General features: G+C 47.0%; 1 protein-coding gene across 1 annotated transcript in view; it reads left to right on the forward strand.

Moving 5' to 3' along the window:
* The first annotated feature begins 2,514 nt into the window (after positions 1-2,514).
* AR (androgen receptor) overlaps positions 2,515-15,890 on the forward strand; it is a 183,714-nt gene continuing 170,338 nt past the window's right edge. The window contains exon 1 of the mRNA XM_087727754.1: positions 2,515-4,432. Coding sequence (XP_087583880.1) covers positions 3,204-4,432 — 1,229 coding nt within the window. The 5' untranslated portion in view covers positions 2,515-3,203. The remainder of the gene's footprint in view (positions 4,433-15,890) is intronic.

The following is a 15,890-nucleotide window of genomic DNA, read 5'->3' on the forward strand; positions in this document are numbered from 1 at the left end:
TCATTAAAATTTCTTGCTTTCTCCACATCCATTTAAGCAAAGGAGGACTTGGGACTTTTTACCTGACTTGTGGGTACAGTAAGACCATCTTCTAATCCACCCTTCATGAATCTTCTGCCCTCAATAAATTGGGATTAGAACTTCTAAAATGTTATAACTAGGGCAGGTTGCTTGAATACAAATATTCGCTGACTACATTTACAGGAGGAAAATAATGTTTCTCTTCACTTTGATCATGAAGAGTGGTTTTGTAACTGAGCTTAACATTGTTTGTTAACACATGTTTTCAACATAAATGTTTAGAGAAAAAAATGCCAAAAACTATCTAGAACATCAATTTAAATCCTGTTATTAGAGTTAAGAAAGAACACACATCTAATAAACATGGATGCCTACTTTTTGATAGAAAGAAAACCAGCTATTTTCATTTTGCATGCTGAAACCAAAGCATTATCAAAAACCAATTTCCTATAAACTTAGCTTCCCTGATTAAAATAGAATTTCGCATTTAAACTTTTTATCATTACATTAGTTCAATGATTTAAACCAATTCAAGGTTTCAGACCTAAATGTGTTTGAGACCAAATTATTAACCTCTTGGTAGCCCAAGCTCCTCTGGCGAAGAGAGGCTTCATCAGGAGGTGGGAAATCTAGACAGCCGTGCTTCCTTTCCCAGAAAAATGAGGTAAGAGAGTTTCCTGATTGTTTCTCTGGGGAACACAACTGGCCTGACTCCCTCAGCTGATACTGTGGGTATGTGTGTGAGAGAGGGAGAGAGAGAGACTTTGCATGGTACAGAAGTACATTTAACAGATTAACAGAGTTGGAAGGAACCTTGTAGTTCATCTAGTCCAACCCTCCCTCCCGCGCTCAAGCAGGAGACCCATTCTGACAAATGGCAATCCAGTTTCTTCTTGAAAATCTCAAGTGATGAAGGTCCCACAACTTCCGAAGGCAACTTCTGTTCCATGGGTTGATTGTTCTCACTGTCAGAAAGTTCCTCTTTATTTAGTTGAATTTCTCCTTGGTTAGTTTCCATCCATTATCCCTTGCCTGGCCTTCAGGTTCTTTGGAAAATAGCTTGCCCCCTCCCTCTGGGAGCCCCTCAAATATGGGAAGAGTGGTGACATCTCTCTCCTGGTCCTTCTCTTCACTAGACTATCCAGGCCCAGTTCCTGCAACCGTTCCTCATATGTTTTAGCCTCCAATCTCCTAATCCTAATGGTTGCTCTCCTCTGCACCTTTTCTAGTGTCTCAACATCTTTTTTATAGTGGGAAATAAGCTAAGAATAAATCACTCCCATTCAAAATATTCTTCTGGCATATTTCTGAAACTTTGTTTCAAATAACCTCTCAAGACTTCTTTCCCTCAACCAGCCTTGACCAATTGCAATATAATTATTATCACAAATGGGCATTTGGGGAGGGGAGACACGGCAGGTAGGAACTCAAAAACCTCTCAAACTAGCATGGGCTGAACTGCTTCTCATCCCGACTGTAAGACATTTCAAGTCAGGTGAGTTTTCGGATTTGGAGTCATTGGAGGGCTATTTGTCTTTGCAACTTTCTCTAGGTTCGACAATCTGCCCCATTTCTGAAGGGGCAGCACTGAAAGCCAAACTACCCCCCCCTTTGGGCTCAGCTTCGGAGACTGTGTATCGCCCCCAATGTGCCTCAGTGGCCCCCGTGGCCCTTCCCGGACCCTGAACCGCACGGCGGCCGTTTCTGCCCAGGTAAACGCTGGGCAGCCCCGGGACCTTCCCCCACCTCCACCCGCCTGGCCAGGGGCCTCGACGTCTTCTCTTGGGCAGAAGCTCGACGCAGCCCATGGACAAGTGCTCCAGGAAGGGGGCCACAGACCCACGAGGAAGACCGCCTCCGGCACCCGAGGCCCTGCGGCAGATGCCGCATCCGCCGCCCGCTTTTCCCGGGTGGCCCCGGGCTCCAAAGAGCCGGAAAAGCTACCTGAGAAGCGGAGGGGGGAGGCCCGTTACCCGCGGCCGGCTGAGGCAGAGCGACGCCTGGGACTGCCGAGCGGCCGCAGCGGGATGGCGAAGCCTCCCCCCTGCGCGGACTTGGCGGCCGCTTGGAGGCCTGGCGGTGCTCTAGGGGTTTTGCTTCCCCCTCACGTCGGCCGGGTGCCCCGTCGGGGCAGCGTGGCGGCCGGGCCCGCTCTTTGCAGCGGCTGCGCTGCCGCCTCGTGGGCACGCTTCAGCGGGCTCTGCCTTCGGCACGTGGAGCTGGGCGTGCGTATGCAGAGTAGCGGCGCTGGGCTGCCGGAGAGCGGCTACATAAAGCCCGAGCCCGCCCGGCGTCGCCAGCCTCCCAGGCAAAGGCCCCGCAGCCTTCCCTCTACAGCCCCGCTCGTCTCCCTCGCCTCCCGGGCGTCCGAAGTGGGGGAAACGTCGCCAAGCGGGCCTCACGCGGGGCTCCTCCGGCTTTGGCCAGGGCGAAGAAGGCGCCGCCGTCTCCTCCCCGGGCCTGCCCGCCGCGCTTCGCCCACTTGTTGCTCGTCTCCGCTGATTGGGCTGCCGGGCGTCCCGCTCGGCTCCGCTCCGCCCCGGCCGGCCCGAGCGCGACCTCTGGCTCCCGGCGCCAGGCGGGGGCAAAAGGGGCGGGTCGGGCCCGCCGCCCCCAAAGCTGCCCGTTCGCGCGCCGGAGCCGCTTGCCTTGGCTTTTGTCCGGGGGAGGGAAGCAGAGAGGACTGCCAGCCGCTCCGCCTCTTCGGCCGCCTGTCTTCTCCGCCGCTCACCCTCAACTTTCGGCTCACAAGAGAAGCGCCGCTGGGCAGCCGGAGCCTCCGCCAAGCCGGGCTCGTCTGCGCGCTTTTCCCCCCGCGGATAAAGTTCTTCGTCGCGCCCAGGCCCGGCGGAGGCAGCGTGGCAGCCGTCGCCTCTCCCCCTTGGGAGCCGCCGCTGCTCTTCTAGGCCGCGCGCCCGGGCGCTCCAGCAGGCCAACCGCGACTTCCGGATCGGGGTCCCCGAAAGCGGCGAGCCGGCTCTCTTGGCGCGGCACCTGCTCGGCCCCGGCCGCTCCGACGGCTCTTCGCCCTGCGAGGGATGATCGGCCGCCGCCACTGTTGAGCCAGGCGCCCGTGGTCCCCGCTCCGCCGAGGACTTCCCCGAGGGGCGAAGAAGAAGAAGCCGCCCGCGCCAGCGAGGAAGCCGCGCCACTTCATCCCGCGTTCTCACCGCCAACAAGTCATGGAAGTCCACGTCGGGCTGGGCAGAGTCTACGCCCGGCCGCCGGGCAAAACTTTCCGCGGCGCTTTCCAGAGCCTTTTCCAGAGCGTCCGCGAGGCTTTTCAGAGTCCCGGGCCCGGCGGAGCGCGAGAGGAGCTCGGACCCGGCGGCCAAAGCGCGGGCTCTCCGTCGGCCGGCCCGTGTCCGCCGGGCGCCCGCCTGCAGGAGCCCAGCCCACGGCAGCACCAGCCGCCCGCCTCCCCTTCTTACCTGCCGCTGGATGAGCCCGCGGCGGGCAGCAAAGGGCTTCAGCCGGCCGACCGCGAGACCCATCCGGCGGCCGCCGCCTCTTCCTCCTCGGCCGCCTCCTCGTCGCTGGCCTTGCTGGCCCCTTCGTTCCAGAGCTGCTCCGGGGACCTGAAGGACCTCTTGGCCGGGAGCAGCCTCCTGCCGGCGACCGAAGGGGAGCCGCGCGGCGGGGCGGCGAGCGGCGGCGGCGAAGCCAGCGCGGCCAAGGAAGACTACTTGGGCGAGAGCGCCAAGGAGCTGTGCAAAGCCGTCTCGGCCTCCATGGGCCTGGCGGTGGAAGTGCTCGAAGGGCCCGGCGGCGGGGGAGAAGCGGCCACGAGCCGTGGCGACTGTATGTTCGCGCTGCCGGGCTCGCAAGCCCGTCCCGTGGCCGTGGGGGGCTGCAAGATCGTCGAAGCCGAGCAGGAAGGCGGCGGCGGCGGCGGCGAGAGCGAGGGTGCGCTGGCCATGGACGTGCCGGGCCACCTCAGCCTCTTCAAGAGCTCGCCGGAGCTGGACGAGCCGCCGGCGGGCGCCTTCCAGAGCCGCGACTTCTACAACTTCCAGCTGGCGCTCGCCTCGCACGGCCGCATCAAGCTGGAGAGCCCGCTGGAGTACGCGGCGGGCGGCCTCTGGGGCGCGCAGTACCGGCGCGCCGGGGAGATACCCGCCTTGGCGCCCCACTACGCCGCCCCTCCGGGCCCGGCCTGGCACCCCTTCTTCGCCGAGGATGCGCAAGTCTACGGCCCCTGCGCCTCCACCGAGGCCGCCGCCGCCGCCGCCCCCTTCGGCTACGGCAGGGGCCAAGGGCCGAGCGGCCAAGAAGGAGCCGAGCTGCCCTCCGAGATGTGGTACCCCGGAGGCGTGATGGGCAGGATGCCCTTCGCTCCGGCCACCGGCTGCATCAAGACGGAGCTCGGGCCTTGGATGGAGGGCTACGCGGGCGCCTACGGAGACGTCAGGTAAGGAGAGCCGCGAGATGTGGGGGAGAGCGGCCCCGGGAAGCCTCTCAGCGCGGTTGGCGTGTCGCTTTTCCGGGGGGGACGATGACACCGGGGAAGCCCCCCCCCGTCCCACCTGGCCTTTTCTTCAAAGGCATCTCAGAACTGGGCGATTAGAGGAAGGGGGTGTTGGGGCCGGGTGGGGCAGGAATCCACCTGCACCTCTGCTTGCCTGGACCAGATTTCCTCAAAGGGTCTGGCTAACTGTGCGGGGGGGGGCTTCACCTACTCGACGGAGGAAAATTAGGAAGTGCCTTTCCAGATAAAGGAAGCCAGGAAGCCCCTTCTGTGAAATGAAGCTGCAGTCCGGTGGATCGGTCCCTATATATATAGAAGAGCAGATTCCAGGCCCCTGGTGATTATCTAGACTCTGGAGAGCTTCGAAACTCCCCTCCCCCTTTATTTTGTGTTCATGGACGTTTTTGCAATAGCCCACAACAAATGTTAAGTGATATAAATCTGTGTGCATAATATACATTTTATTACATGAAATCAGGAAGCATAAATTGTACATGTGTACACATTTTTTAAAAAGCATGCTTGGTAAAACAAATGCAAACCACTTTTTTCCCCCTGACAAAATTAATTATTGATATGTTTTCTCCTTTAAAAGGATTAAATCTACTGGGTTAAATAGAATTTACTTCACATAGATACATTACATAAGTTTATGTTATTAAAAAGACGAGCCATGTATGTGTGCGGGACCCAAGAAAACACCAGTTACTCCAATCTGATAGCTCAGACACATGGTCTTTACCTACAGGTTACTTGCTAGAGTATCTTAATCTTAAAATTTTTTATAGACTATTAACGTTAGTCTTCTCTCAATATTTTTTGTCATTTATTTTAATCATAAATTACTCTTTCTGTTGGCAATAGGTTGTCTTTTCCATTAGTACATTTTAAAATACTGGCTCCTGCTTTTAACTAAGTCTACAACATGATTTTGGTTATTGTGAGCAAAAGGTTTAGCTAGCCACCCTTCCTGGCACCTGCAGTAAGATTCTCCTTGGCAAGGCCATATGTAACATATGGAAGCCAGGATAGATCCCTTCCTAGGATCCCACATAAGGAGGTGGATCGCTCTCCAACGGATCATTTTGTTCAGGCAGGGCAGCTTTTCACAAGGGCTTAATTTTATACTATTAATTATTACTAACAATAAAAAGAATGAAACATTCTTACCTAACATTTGATTGGTCGATATGCACAATGTGTTTAGATATCTCAATTTTTCTTTCAGTTATCCAGCTTTATATAATACATTGATTTGGTTTACTTTGTTTTGAATAAACTTGGTTGGACTCATATATTCCATTAGGCCAGTTGACGTGAGGTTCCAGGGACAGAGTTAGCACTATACCACGGGCAGAATCATCCCAAAGGGATTATATCAGAAGAAATCCCATTGGTTTCATTTATTCCTGGTAAATATGAATCCTTGGGATTGTGATTTAAAGCTACTTAAAGCAGTGTGGTTTTAGCTACAGCATATAAGTATCATTCTTTAATTTAATCATCTTTTGGATTCAGAAGCTGAGAGTAAGCAGATCACACACTCACACATACAATACCTCAAGAAAAGTCAGAAGGGAAAAAGAAGAAAGATAAATTAAAATCCAAATGGATCCCAGTCCTGAAGAAAAAACTGCAGCGTAGAGGGGTCTTCACATTGCATAATGGTATAGTTGTGATAATGTACAATATTTATTCAGTGATTTCACCAAAATCTTGTGGGATAATTCTAGTTAAGCTGGTGCAGAGAGTGGACATCCCAGCTCCCTGTGACCAACTTTGTGTTCCATTTAGGCAAAATGAACTTGAAGATAACAATTTCCATGGTAGCAAGCCAGTTAAATGTCCTACCGTACAGGTAAAATTAGCAGCCCGTTGATGTGCATTTATGTGTACATTGGTGAGCCCAGATTCTTCTCAATTTCAACATTTGGAGCGTCCATTGTTTTCTTCTGGTCCCTTTAACTATTTCTCGGACCCTAGGAAGAAAAGCCTGGATCCCATCTTGTGGTTCATGCTTTACTTCGAAGTCTTCTTGATCTAACTCTTCCTTTCCTAGTTGGGGCTTACTCTCTGCTGTTACATTACAGTGTTGCTAAGAATTGCAAAGCGTATTTGTTGAAAGCAAGCAAAATTCTACTGAAAGTATCTTCAACAGTGTGTTGTGTCTGGAAATTAGACACTAGAATTTGCTAAACCATAAGAATTGCATCACAACCTAAATTTCTGGTTAATGTACATTAAGACAACTGTTGATCAGTTAACGTGTATGTCTATTGCAGAAGTCAGTCCTGCTTCATTTCCGTAACATGAAAATTGTGGAATCTGAGCTAAAATAAAACAGCTATCGGGTGCTTCTTTTTATGGAAGAAGAAGTTTTGAATGCCTAAAGCACTAAAATTGCCCGTAAGATATAATGCACAAATATTTCCCATTCAGATTCACAATGCCGATATATAAAATAATCTTATAGCCCTAGGGACCAGACATTTAGAAATTTGATAGGCTAGTACCGAAAAAAGATTTCAGGCTGCCCATTTGGGATTATAATAAAAAAGGTATGTTGTGAGTGCTTTAAGTAGCCTTTCCCTTCTTAGCCTTTTTTCTTGGGCCTAATCCAATTCTCTATGGAATCTAATGGAAAGTTCCCCATTGACGTCAATGGACCTGGATTGACTCTTTACGTTTATGACTGTAGGTCCTGTTGAAATGTTATAGTATGGTGATCCAAAGTTATTTATGATGCAGTTCTAGCTAGAGGCCCCTTTGCCTTTTGTTGGAATGGAACAGCAGATCCTGCTGGTGCGTTCAGTTGCCTTTGGTGCAGCGAATCCATAACTGTGATTTATAGCAAAACTGTTTTTCCCCCCACTGCAATTGGACTACAACTGTTTGTTAGCAGATGGCATCCTTACTAGAACAGAAATACTAGTTATGATGTGTCCAGGAGGAGTTCTCTAACAACAGGTTGGCAGCCGTGGTTGTGGTGTGAGATATCTGCATAAAATGCAGATAGAGTTTAGGTTTAAGGAAATCAATCTGAAAAAAAGTGAACACTTCACATCTGGATCATGCCTCATGTGTGCCACGTGTATTTTGCCACAAGACAGAAAATTGGGAACAGGGTTATTTCTTGCTTGGTGATCAAACGGAATCTCCATGTAAGATTTTCCTTCTTAGAGGCTTGCTGGGCAAACTAGGGGCTTAAGTAATCCTTTTCCATACCCAAATGTGTGCTTCTGCACCCCTTCATTTCATCGGGAATGGTTAAGCATTTTGCATTAAATCCTGCACCTTAAAAGTGATCAATTCTGGCAGCACTGATGTGATAGTTAACACTGTATTGTACAACCAAAAGCTGAAGAGTTCAAGAGAAGGCACTTGAAAGGCTTAATTTGTTCATTATACTGGCAGAAGTTTGCTTATTTATTTATTTTACTTCTTTTCATAACTCCCATCTGAGATTGGTGAGGTTCATCTTAGGTGATTCCTTGGGGTAATTTGTCCATATTTAAAACTGGAGGTCTCTCTGGCCGCCCTTTTGCCCGCAACGTCTGTCGGCTAAATTCATTTAGGCTGCAGCCTTAAGCGCCGTGACTGGCAAGTGAATGGAGCCTGTAAGGTTCTTGCTGAGGAACACAGAGTAACACTGAAGTGACCATTTTACAGCATCCTATGAGTCAAGCTTATAACTCTTACTGGTATTTCCCCCTATATTTTCTCTCCTTCTGACTTCCACTCCAAAGGTAATGAGAACATATGCTGTAGACATTATGAGGTTACAGACACAAAAGGGGAGTGTTTAAGGAGCTTTGATCTTGTAATGTATAAATTTGAGAGCAAATACTTATAAGGGTAGATTCGTTTTTAGATTATTCCCCTCTCCTCGATGTATTCTTTCTACATTACTCCTTATAGGAAGAAATAGTGCACAATAAATTATGAGTGCTGAGATTTATTCGTACTGTACATGTAACAGCCTCTCATCTAACAACATAACGAGATTGTAGATCCTTGGGCTCATTCTCCTCTCTCCCCAGATTCTCAGTCAAATGACAAGGTTCAACAGCAGTATTTTCTGTCGCTGAAATACAGTTCCATAAAAAATAATTAGCCAAATATATTGCCTGCTTTGCACATTCAGCAGCAGGAGAAATTGCTGGTATTCCCTGCATATTCATAATCCAGGTGCGGGTTTCCTTGTCAGTGAAGTTACTTGGCCTCCTGTTCTTGGAATTCCTTTGATTTTTCTTTTGAAGGTCTTAAACTTTGCTTCACCCAGATGAGCCAATCCGCTGAGATTCAGGCACTGATTCCATCCTTTCCTCTGTGTTGCTGACCAGATGTGAGACTCGGTGGCAGGCGCAGTTCTCCCCTCCATCCCAGGCATTCTGTGATGTACAACTGGGGTTGAAAGTTAAGCCAAAATATTCTTTCCCCTCTTTTTCCTATATTATATTAATGTAGGTTCCGAGCAATGCTAAATGGGTAGGCCTAATGCCGATGAATTGGAAATATTTCAGTCCAGCCCTGCACAATTTGAAGAATGCTACCGGCCAAGTTAACAGCAGCTTCCATTCCCTTCCTTCTCTTCCCAATGGAGCCACTTCTCCATTCCCCTCTACCTTATGAAAACAGAGCCACATTGCGGTGGCTTTTTCACCTGTCCCTTTAACTCCTTTAGGTTTCTGCTGTTTGGTTCCTTCTTTTAATTGGCCGAATGAAAACTGGATCCCCAAATCTACTTTTGCAAACATTGCTTTCTCTGTCTTGCTTAGTCATGAAAGCAACTCAGGTGTCTGCTGAACTTCATGGCAGACCAAGGTCTCTTTACTGAATTGATCCAAAGGGAAGAAGGCAGGTATATCTGTGGAGAGCAGGACAGTTGTGCTGGCTGGCTTCCAACTATCCCCCCTGTTTCCACTTGAAGGTGCTGGGCAGAGAGGGGGGGAGTCTCAGCCTGAAGTGTTGAAGGGGACCCTTGCAGCCTCAGCTAGAGCAGGAATGAAAGCCTTCTCCCCTCTTGCATGGAAAAGAGCCTCACAGGCCAATGTGACTCCAGAACTTTGAATTTTTGTCTTGTTTGGTTTAAAGCCAAGAAGAGTTAGCAATCAAAAGACAAGAAAGGAGCCAATCCTGTGAGTGGGATCTGCATAGTTGTTGGCTTGCAGTTTTGCATCCTGGCTTTTAGAAGAATTTGGTTTGCAACACCAAAGTTCTGCTCTTTTCACTCCGTTTAGTGAAGGAAGGTTAATGCAGGAAAAGTGAAATCTATTTGGATTGCTTTCAGAATTTCTGAGGCATTTCTTAAAGAATAATGCATTCACTTATAGAGTATGTGTCTGCTTGGGGGAGGGTAGTACCAATCACATTTATACCACTGTATTTTTTGCAGAACTACGATCAACTGCATTTTGATACATCCATTATTAGGGTTTAAGTCCAGGAATGAAATAATTCCCAAGAAACAGGATGCAATGCCAACAAATAAATAGATCCAGGGCATTCATTCATACCAGTTTCAAAGACATGTTCTCTTAATAAAATAAGCCTCCTACTCAATTAAGTGCACTTCAGAAGATCTCTCAGTAAACGCCTTTGCAGGCAACACAGCTGATCTCCATAATTACACATTTGCTAATTCTTTTACTTTATCCCACTTCTCTTTTTCATTTAGCAGCTAATTATACTTTGTTATTTAGTAAAATGGTTCATTTTTTTCCCCAGAGCGTGTCTGTCTCAGAGTGCTTTGATCAACACATAGGAATTGGGGAATCTGATAGTGCAATTGAAATACTTAAGATATCTAAATCTTTAAGGCAAATTTATAAATAAATTAAGATCAACGTGTAACAAAGAGCAACTAAATGAAGTAAGGTCATTGCCCAAGGCACCAAGCTGAACTAAATCTACCTTCCCTTCAGCCCCCCCCTTTCAAATCAACTTATCCCCTTGGTAAAAGACTGAGAAAGTGGGTTGCAATTTGGATCCCTTCACAGATGTGTGACCATGATATCTGACCAGCCCGTCTTGTTCAAGGGCTGAGGACGGTTGTGGTCTTGGAGGCCACTGGATTGGAGCGAGCAGCCTGCGGTCTGCTTTGAGCCAATTGCTTGTTTAACCTGGCTGCGTAAAACCTTGAGCCATATGGCGCTCCTCCTCCATCAAACAGAAGTGCCGCCTGTTAGCCGAACTTAAGCAATGTAATAGTTATGCTGTCTCTAACGGGGTTCAGGGAGTCTGCGTTTCTTTCTGAGATGGGGCCATTGGATATTCCATAATAATATTGTTTAAGTGTTCTTTTTTTTTTTACCCTGTAAATTCAAAAATTATCAGATTAAAAGAGCGATCGGAACACAAAGTCCAGAAATTAAATTTGAGGATGGCCTATTTGGATGAGTTGGCCTTGCTTCTTCAGTTTTTCACATCTGCAAGCTGGAACAACGTTCTCTCCGCAGCTCATTTATATATTAAAAACACATTTTCCGGTCACTTTGGAATGTTTTATTCTTCTATAACGGCTATGAATAAGGTAAACTAAAATCAGTTGGGATTCCTCGTTTTTCACAATTTAATGTAGACTTCTGTGCTGGGAAAATTTATGTGTAAAATAAATGGAAGCCATGCTTTTCAAAGCATGGCTTTATGGCTTCCGCAAGAGTCAGTTTCCTCTTGGCTGATAGGTGTGTCTCTGACTTTTTTACTTCCATGTAATGTTGGTCTTTTGAAGGCAGTTGAGCATGGAAGAATGCTGTTTCTGAAACCTGCCCTTCCAGCTGCCTTTCTGATACATTCTCAAAAATCCAGAGTCTCTAGAACTGATTTTATGTACTGCAAAAGTGTAGTAATGTATCACTGATGCTCGATGTTGAAAATATTCAAGAGGCTATTTTTTACTTGCTGCTCCTTCTGTTTTTTCCCCTTCAACTTTGGAGTCTTGTTTAGACCAAGTGACTCTGGTTCACGTCTCTAGCTCCACTTAGCTCATCCCTCTTGTTGCTCTCAGCCATTGTTGGAGTCGTGAATTTCGTTGTCTGAGGCAGAGAACATCTGCAAAGAAGCTGAGAAGGAGACTATTTGTGTAAATCCCTGCACTCTCCTCACAACATTGCATCTTGTGAGGAGAGGTGAAATTCATTTTTTTTTTACTACTGGTTCTGTGTGCGTGGCTGGGTGGGTGTGGCAGGGAAAGGATACTGCAAAATCTCCATTCTCTCCCCACTCCAGGGGAAGGATACTGCAAAATCCCCATTCCCACCCCACTTTGGGGCCAGCCAGAGGTGGTATTTGCCGGTTCTCCAAACTATTCAAAATTTCCACTACTGTTTTCTAGAACCTGTCAGAACCTGATGAATTTCACCCCTGTTTGTAAGGTGCTGGGGGGGAGCAGTGTTGCCATTGACAATGTGCTGCAGTCCCCCATTTTCTTGGGGTGGGACATGGGCAGGATTCAGTGGAAGGGATCAGAAATGAGACCCACTTGAGTCTAAGAAGGGTCTCACCCATCCTAGCAGATTTGTTATCTGGGTGCCAGGTCAGGTCTGCAGGAGAAGCATTTTGGGTCTGCCCTCTGGTCGAAGGTTTGGGGTTTTTTTGCCTAGGGGAACCATCAGTTCTTGGCATGCTTCTCCCCAAATAACTGGAGGACATTCCTGTTCAGGCTGGCCTGGGTGCTCTGTAGGGAGGGGATGCAAAAAAAAAGAGAAAGAAACTTGGGAAACCAGCCATAAAACAAACACTCCTCGTTTTGCTGCAGTTTTCACGGGCACATTAACACCGCATATTAAGGACGGCCCTATAGCAGGAAAGATAAATTCACCATTGTCAAGAATAAATGCAGCAGAGTATTTATTCACTTGTGCATTCTTGCTCAGAGAGGCAAAGACTATAATTAATTATCTTTTTTTTTTAAAGGCATTGGTAGTTGCAATACAAGAACAAAAACATTAATGAAGTATAGCCATTTCATCTAACCAGTGTGAATAAAATTAGTCTTCCAGGATATAAAATAAAATGCAGTTTAACCACTGGTGGGCCAAATGCACTTTCCCTTTTTAAACTCAAGCGGTCCAATATCTAGCATTAGGGGAAAAGCTTGGTATTGAACAAGCCTTTCAGAAGGCATCCTGAGAGGTCCTTTCAGATTCCAGGCTCCTTGCTGAGGTGACTCTCCTGCTGTTCTCAAAACAGTGTCCTCCCCAACAAAGACCCTTTGTGTTTGGTTTTGGTGCTCTTGGGTCCCTGGGAGTTTTGTTTTTCCATTGCAGAATTGCTGCTTGCAATTTCTAAAAGGGATAAAAATGCTCCTTATTTGGGGGTCTGTCTTCCCCCTGTATTTCCATGAGGTTTGATGGTTCCTTTTTCCCCCTGCCGTGGTTCCAAAAGACTGCAAGGCCAAAGAAATGAGTGTATCTTCAACTTCAGCTTCAACCACAGCAACACACGAGCAGGCAATAGATACAAACTTAAGCTAAACTTCTCCAAACTCGATTGCAGTAAATACGACTTCAGCAACAGAATGGTCAATGCCTGGAATGCACTACCTGACTCTGTGGTTTCTTCCCTCAAAACCCCAAAACTTTAACCTTAGACCAGGGGTGTCCACACTTGGGAACTTTAAGACTTGTGGACTTCAACTCCCAGAATTCCCCAGCCAGCATGGGGAAGCATGGCTGCCTGGGGAATTCTGGGAGTTGAAATCCACAAGTCTTAAAGTTCCCAAGTTTGGACATCCCTGCCTTAGATTGTCTGCTGTTGACCTCACCCCATTCCTAAGAGGCCTGTAAGGGACGTGCATAAGCTCACCAGAGGGCCTACCTTCCCTGTCCTAATTAATGTCCCCATTTATTCATGTCCATTTCATGCCTTCAGAATCATGTTTATACTTATATATGTTATCTAATACATGCTTGGTGAAATAAATCAAATAAAAAATCTTTGCAGGCAGAGAACTGAATGTCAAGGACTTTTGCTACCTTGCTTCCCAATGTTTTCCATGGGAAAGATTGTTTTATCGACAATTAGTTGAAGTCCAAGATTTTTATAGCATGTTCTTGAAAGTCTGCACAGATGTGAAATGTAAAAAGCAGATGAGCTTCATCAGAGGGGAAAAATGCAACATTGGCTCAAAAAGAAAGGATCACGTTCATCCTTGATATTTCGATGTGCTACAGTGTGTTGCTCAGATTGTGTTGCCTGTCAGACCGGTCTGTCTTGCCCGTCTCTGTGTTCCAGATGTAGGTCTGAGCTTCCAACTTCATTTTCTTTTTCTTTTTTTAAAAAAACCTTCTCTACTATTTTATTCCCCTTATCTCTTTTTAAGGTTGATTTCCAAGAGAAAAGTAGCCCAGGGGAATGGGTTAAGAAACTTGCCTTCTCGTCTTGGTCTCCCCAGCCAAATCCAGCCTCGTGCTAATGGTATATAAAAAGAAAGCAGTCCCTAAGGAGTTAAAAGACGTTATGGAACACACAATTCCTCCCTCAGTGAGTTCATGGCTGAGGCAGAAGATAGTCTCCCCTCTCCATTTTTTCCAGGGCTGCCAAACTTCCTCCATCTGTTGCCAGTTGAACACTTAGTTCATCCTTCTAATATTGCAGCCCTAAAGGCTGAACTTGTAGACATGTTTATCTCGCTCAGGATTCCCGACCAGTTTTCCATGGACACCTGGAAGCTTCAAAGGGAAAATGATAGGACTGGGTTAGAAATCCCAACACCTTTTACATGAAGGGGCTGGGCTGCAGGGCCTTGTCCTTCTCTGGGCCCGGCCATCCCAAGGGCCTTGCTAGAATATGGGCCAGATGTGTTCCCTGCAGAGTTCTTTGAGCCCCGTGAAGCTTGTCCATCTTCTTTAAAAACAAATGCAAGTAACTTCTTGGGTTTGCACTTGAACCTTAGATTTCAGCATGGAAGTTTTGTTATGCAAGGGTGATGGGGCCGCTTGAGAGGAAACATTGTTTATGGGTACTGTTTGTCAAAAGCCTTCCCTTTCTCTACCATGGCTGGAGGAGCTAGGCAAGGAATCCATCAGGCCCAGATGGTCCTTGGGTGTGGGGTGAAAGGAGGGACGACCCTTGGGTAACCTTTAGGCGAGGAAGAAGAGGTTCCCACAGACGGGAGTGGTGTAAAGGGGACAGAGGTGAACATCCCCCTCTTGATGCGGATCTGGAGGGTGCCATGCTGAGCCTAAAGTGTTGACTATCCCCTTCCCCCTCCAGCTTGGGGTCATCTGCAAGTTTGATGAGTTCCCTTTTATCCCCTCACCTAAACCTTTTATAAAGATGTTGAAGAGTACTGGGCCTAAGACAGAACCCTGTATTACCCCTCTGCTTCTTTCCTTCCATGTAGATGTGTTACCATTAAGGATTACATATTGAATGAAATATGGTCAGCCTAACTGGTCAGCCAGTTAGGAACGTCTCTGGTGGTGATGCTGTCTATCTCACATTTTTCTCTCTTACTTAGAAGTAGGCTGTGATCTACGTTGTCAAATGCCTTACTGACATTTAAATAAACTATGTCCACAGTATTTTACAGGTCCATCAGTTTAGTCACATTGTCAAAGAATGCAATAAAGTTTGTCTGGCATGATATTACTGAACCCATGTTGGCTTCTAGTAATGGCTTTGTTTGCTTCTAGGTATTCTCCATTCTGTTGCTAATCGTTTCCAGGATTTCCCTAAGTATTGATGTTGAGCTGATTGGTTTTGTAGTTTTCTGGATTCATTTTTGAAGATTGGAACCACATCAGTTATTTTCCAGTCCTCTGGTAGTTGCCCAACGCTCAAGGCCTTTGAAAGATGTGGTATAGTGGTTCTGAGATTATGTGTTCCAGGTCCTTCAGAACAAATTCTTGTAATTCCAAGAATTTGAACCCATTTAGAGTGGATAGGCATTTTCGTACCATTTTCTTGTCTATTTTGACTTGCATTCCTATTCTGTCTTTTATGGTGCTACTCTTTCCTTTCGTGTAAAGACAGATGCAAAGAGAACTGAGTTAAGCAGTTCCTCTTTCTCACAGTTGCTTGTCACCTCCTTGCCATCTTCTCCCATTAGTGGAGTGATTGCTTCCTTGACTTTGTCCTTGTTTTTTATGTGTTGAAATAACCTTTTTTAAAAATTATTTTTGACATTTGTTGCAAGTCTTTGTTCATTTTTTAGTTTTTCTGACTTTGTGTTTGCAGATTCAGGCCATTTGCTAGTATTCTGATTTAATTATGTGTCCCGCTTTCCATTTTTTTAAATACTTATCCTTTTTGTCTTTCCATTTACCAGAGAATGCTTTGTGCAACCACGTCTTCTTGGATTTCTTGTTTTTCTTTTTCAGTGGTACTTTGGTGGACTCGGCTTTTATAACGACATTTCTCAGAGTTTCCCAAGCTTCTTGAGTTGTTTTCTCCTTTA

This window comes from Thamnophis sirtalis, unplaced genomic scaffold (assembly GCF_051295495.1).
Source record: "Thamnophis sirtalis isolate CommonGarterSnake01/CBP01778 unplaced genomic scaffold, rThaSir2_p1.2 scaffold_13, whole genome shotgun sequence".
Taxonomy (NCBI): Eukaryota; Metazoa; Chordata; class Lepidosauria; order Squamata; family Natricidae; genus Thamnophis; species Thamnophis sirtalis.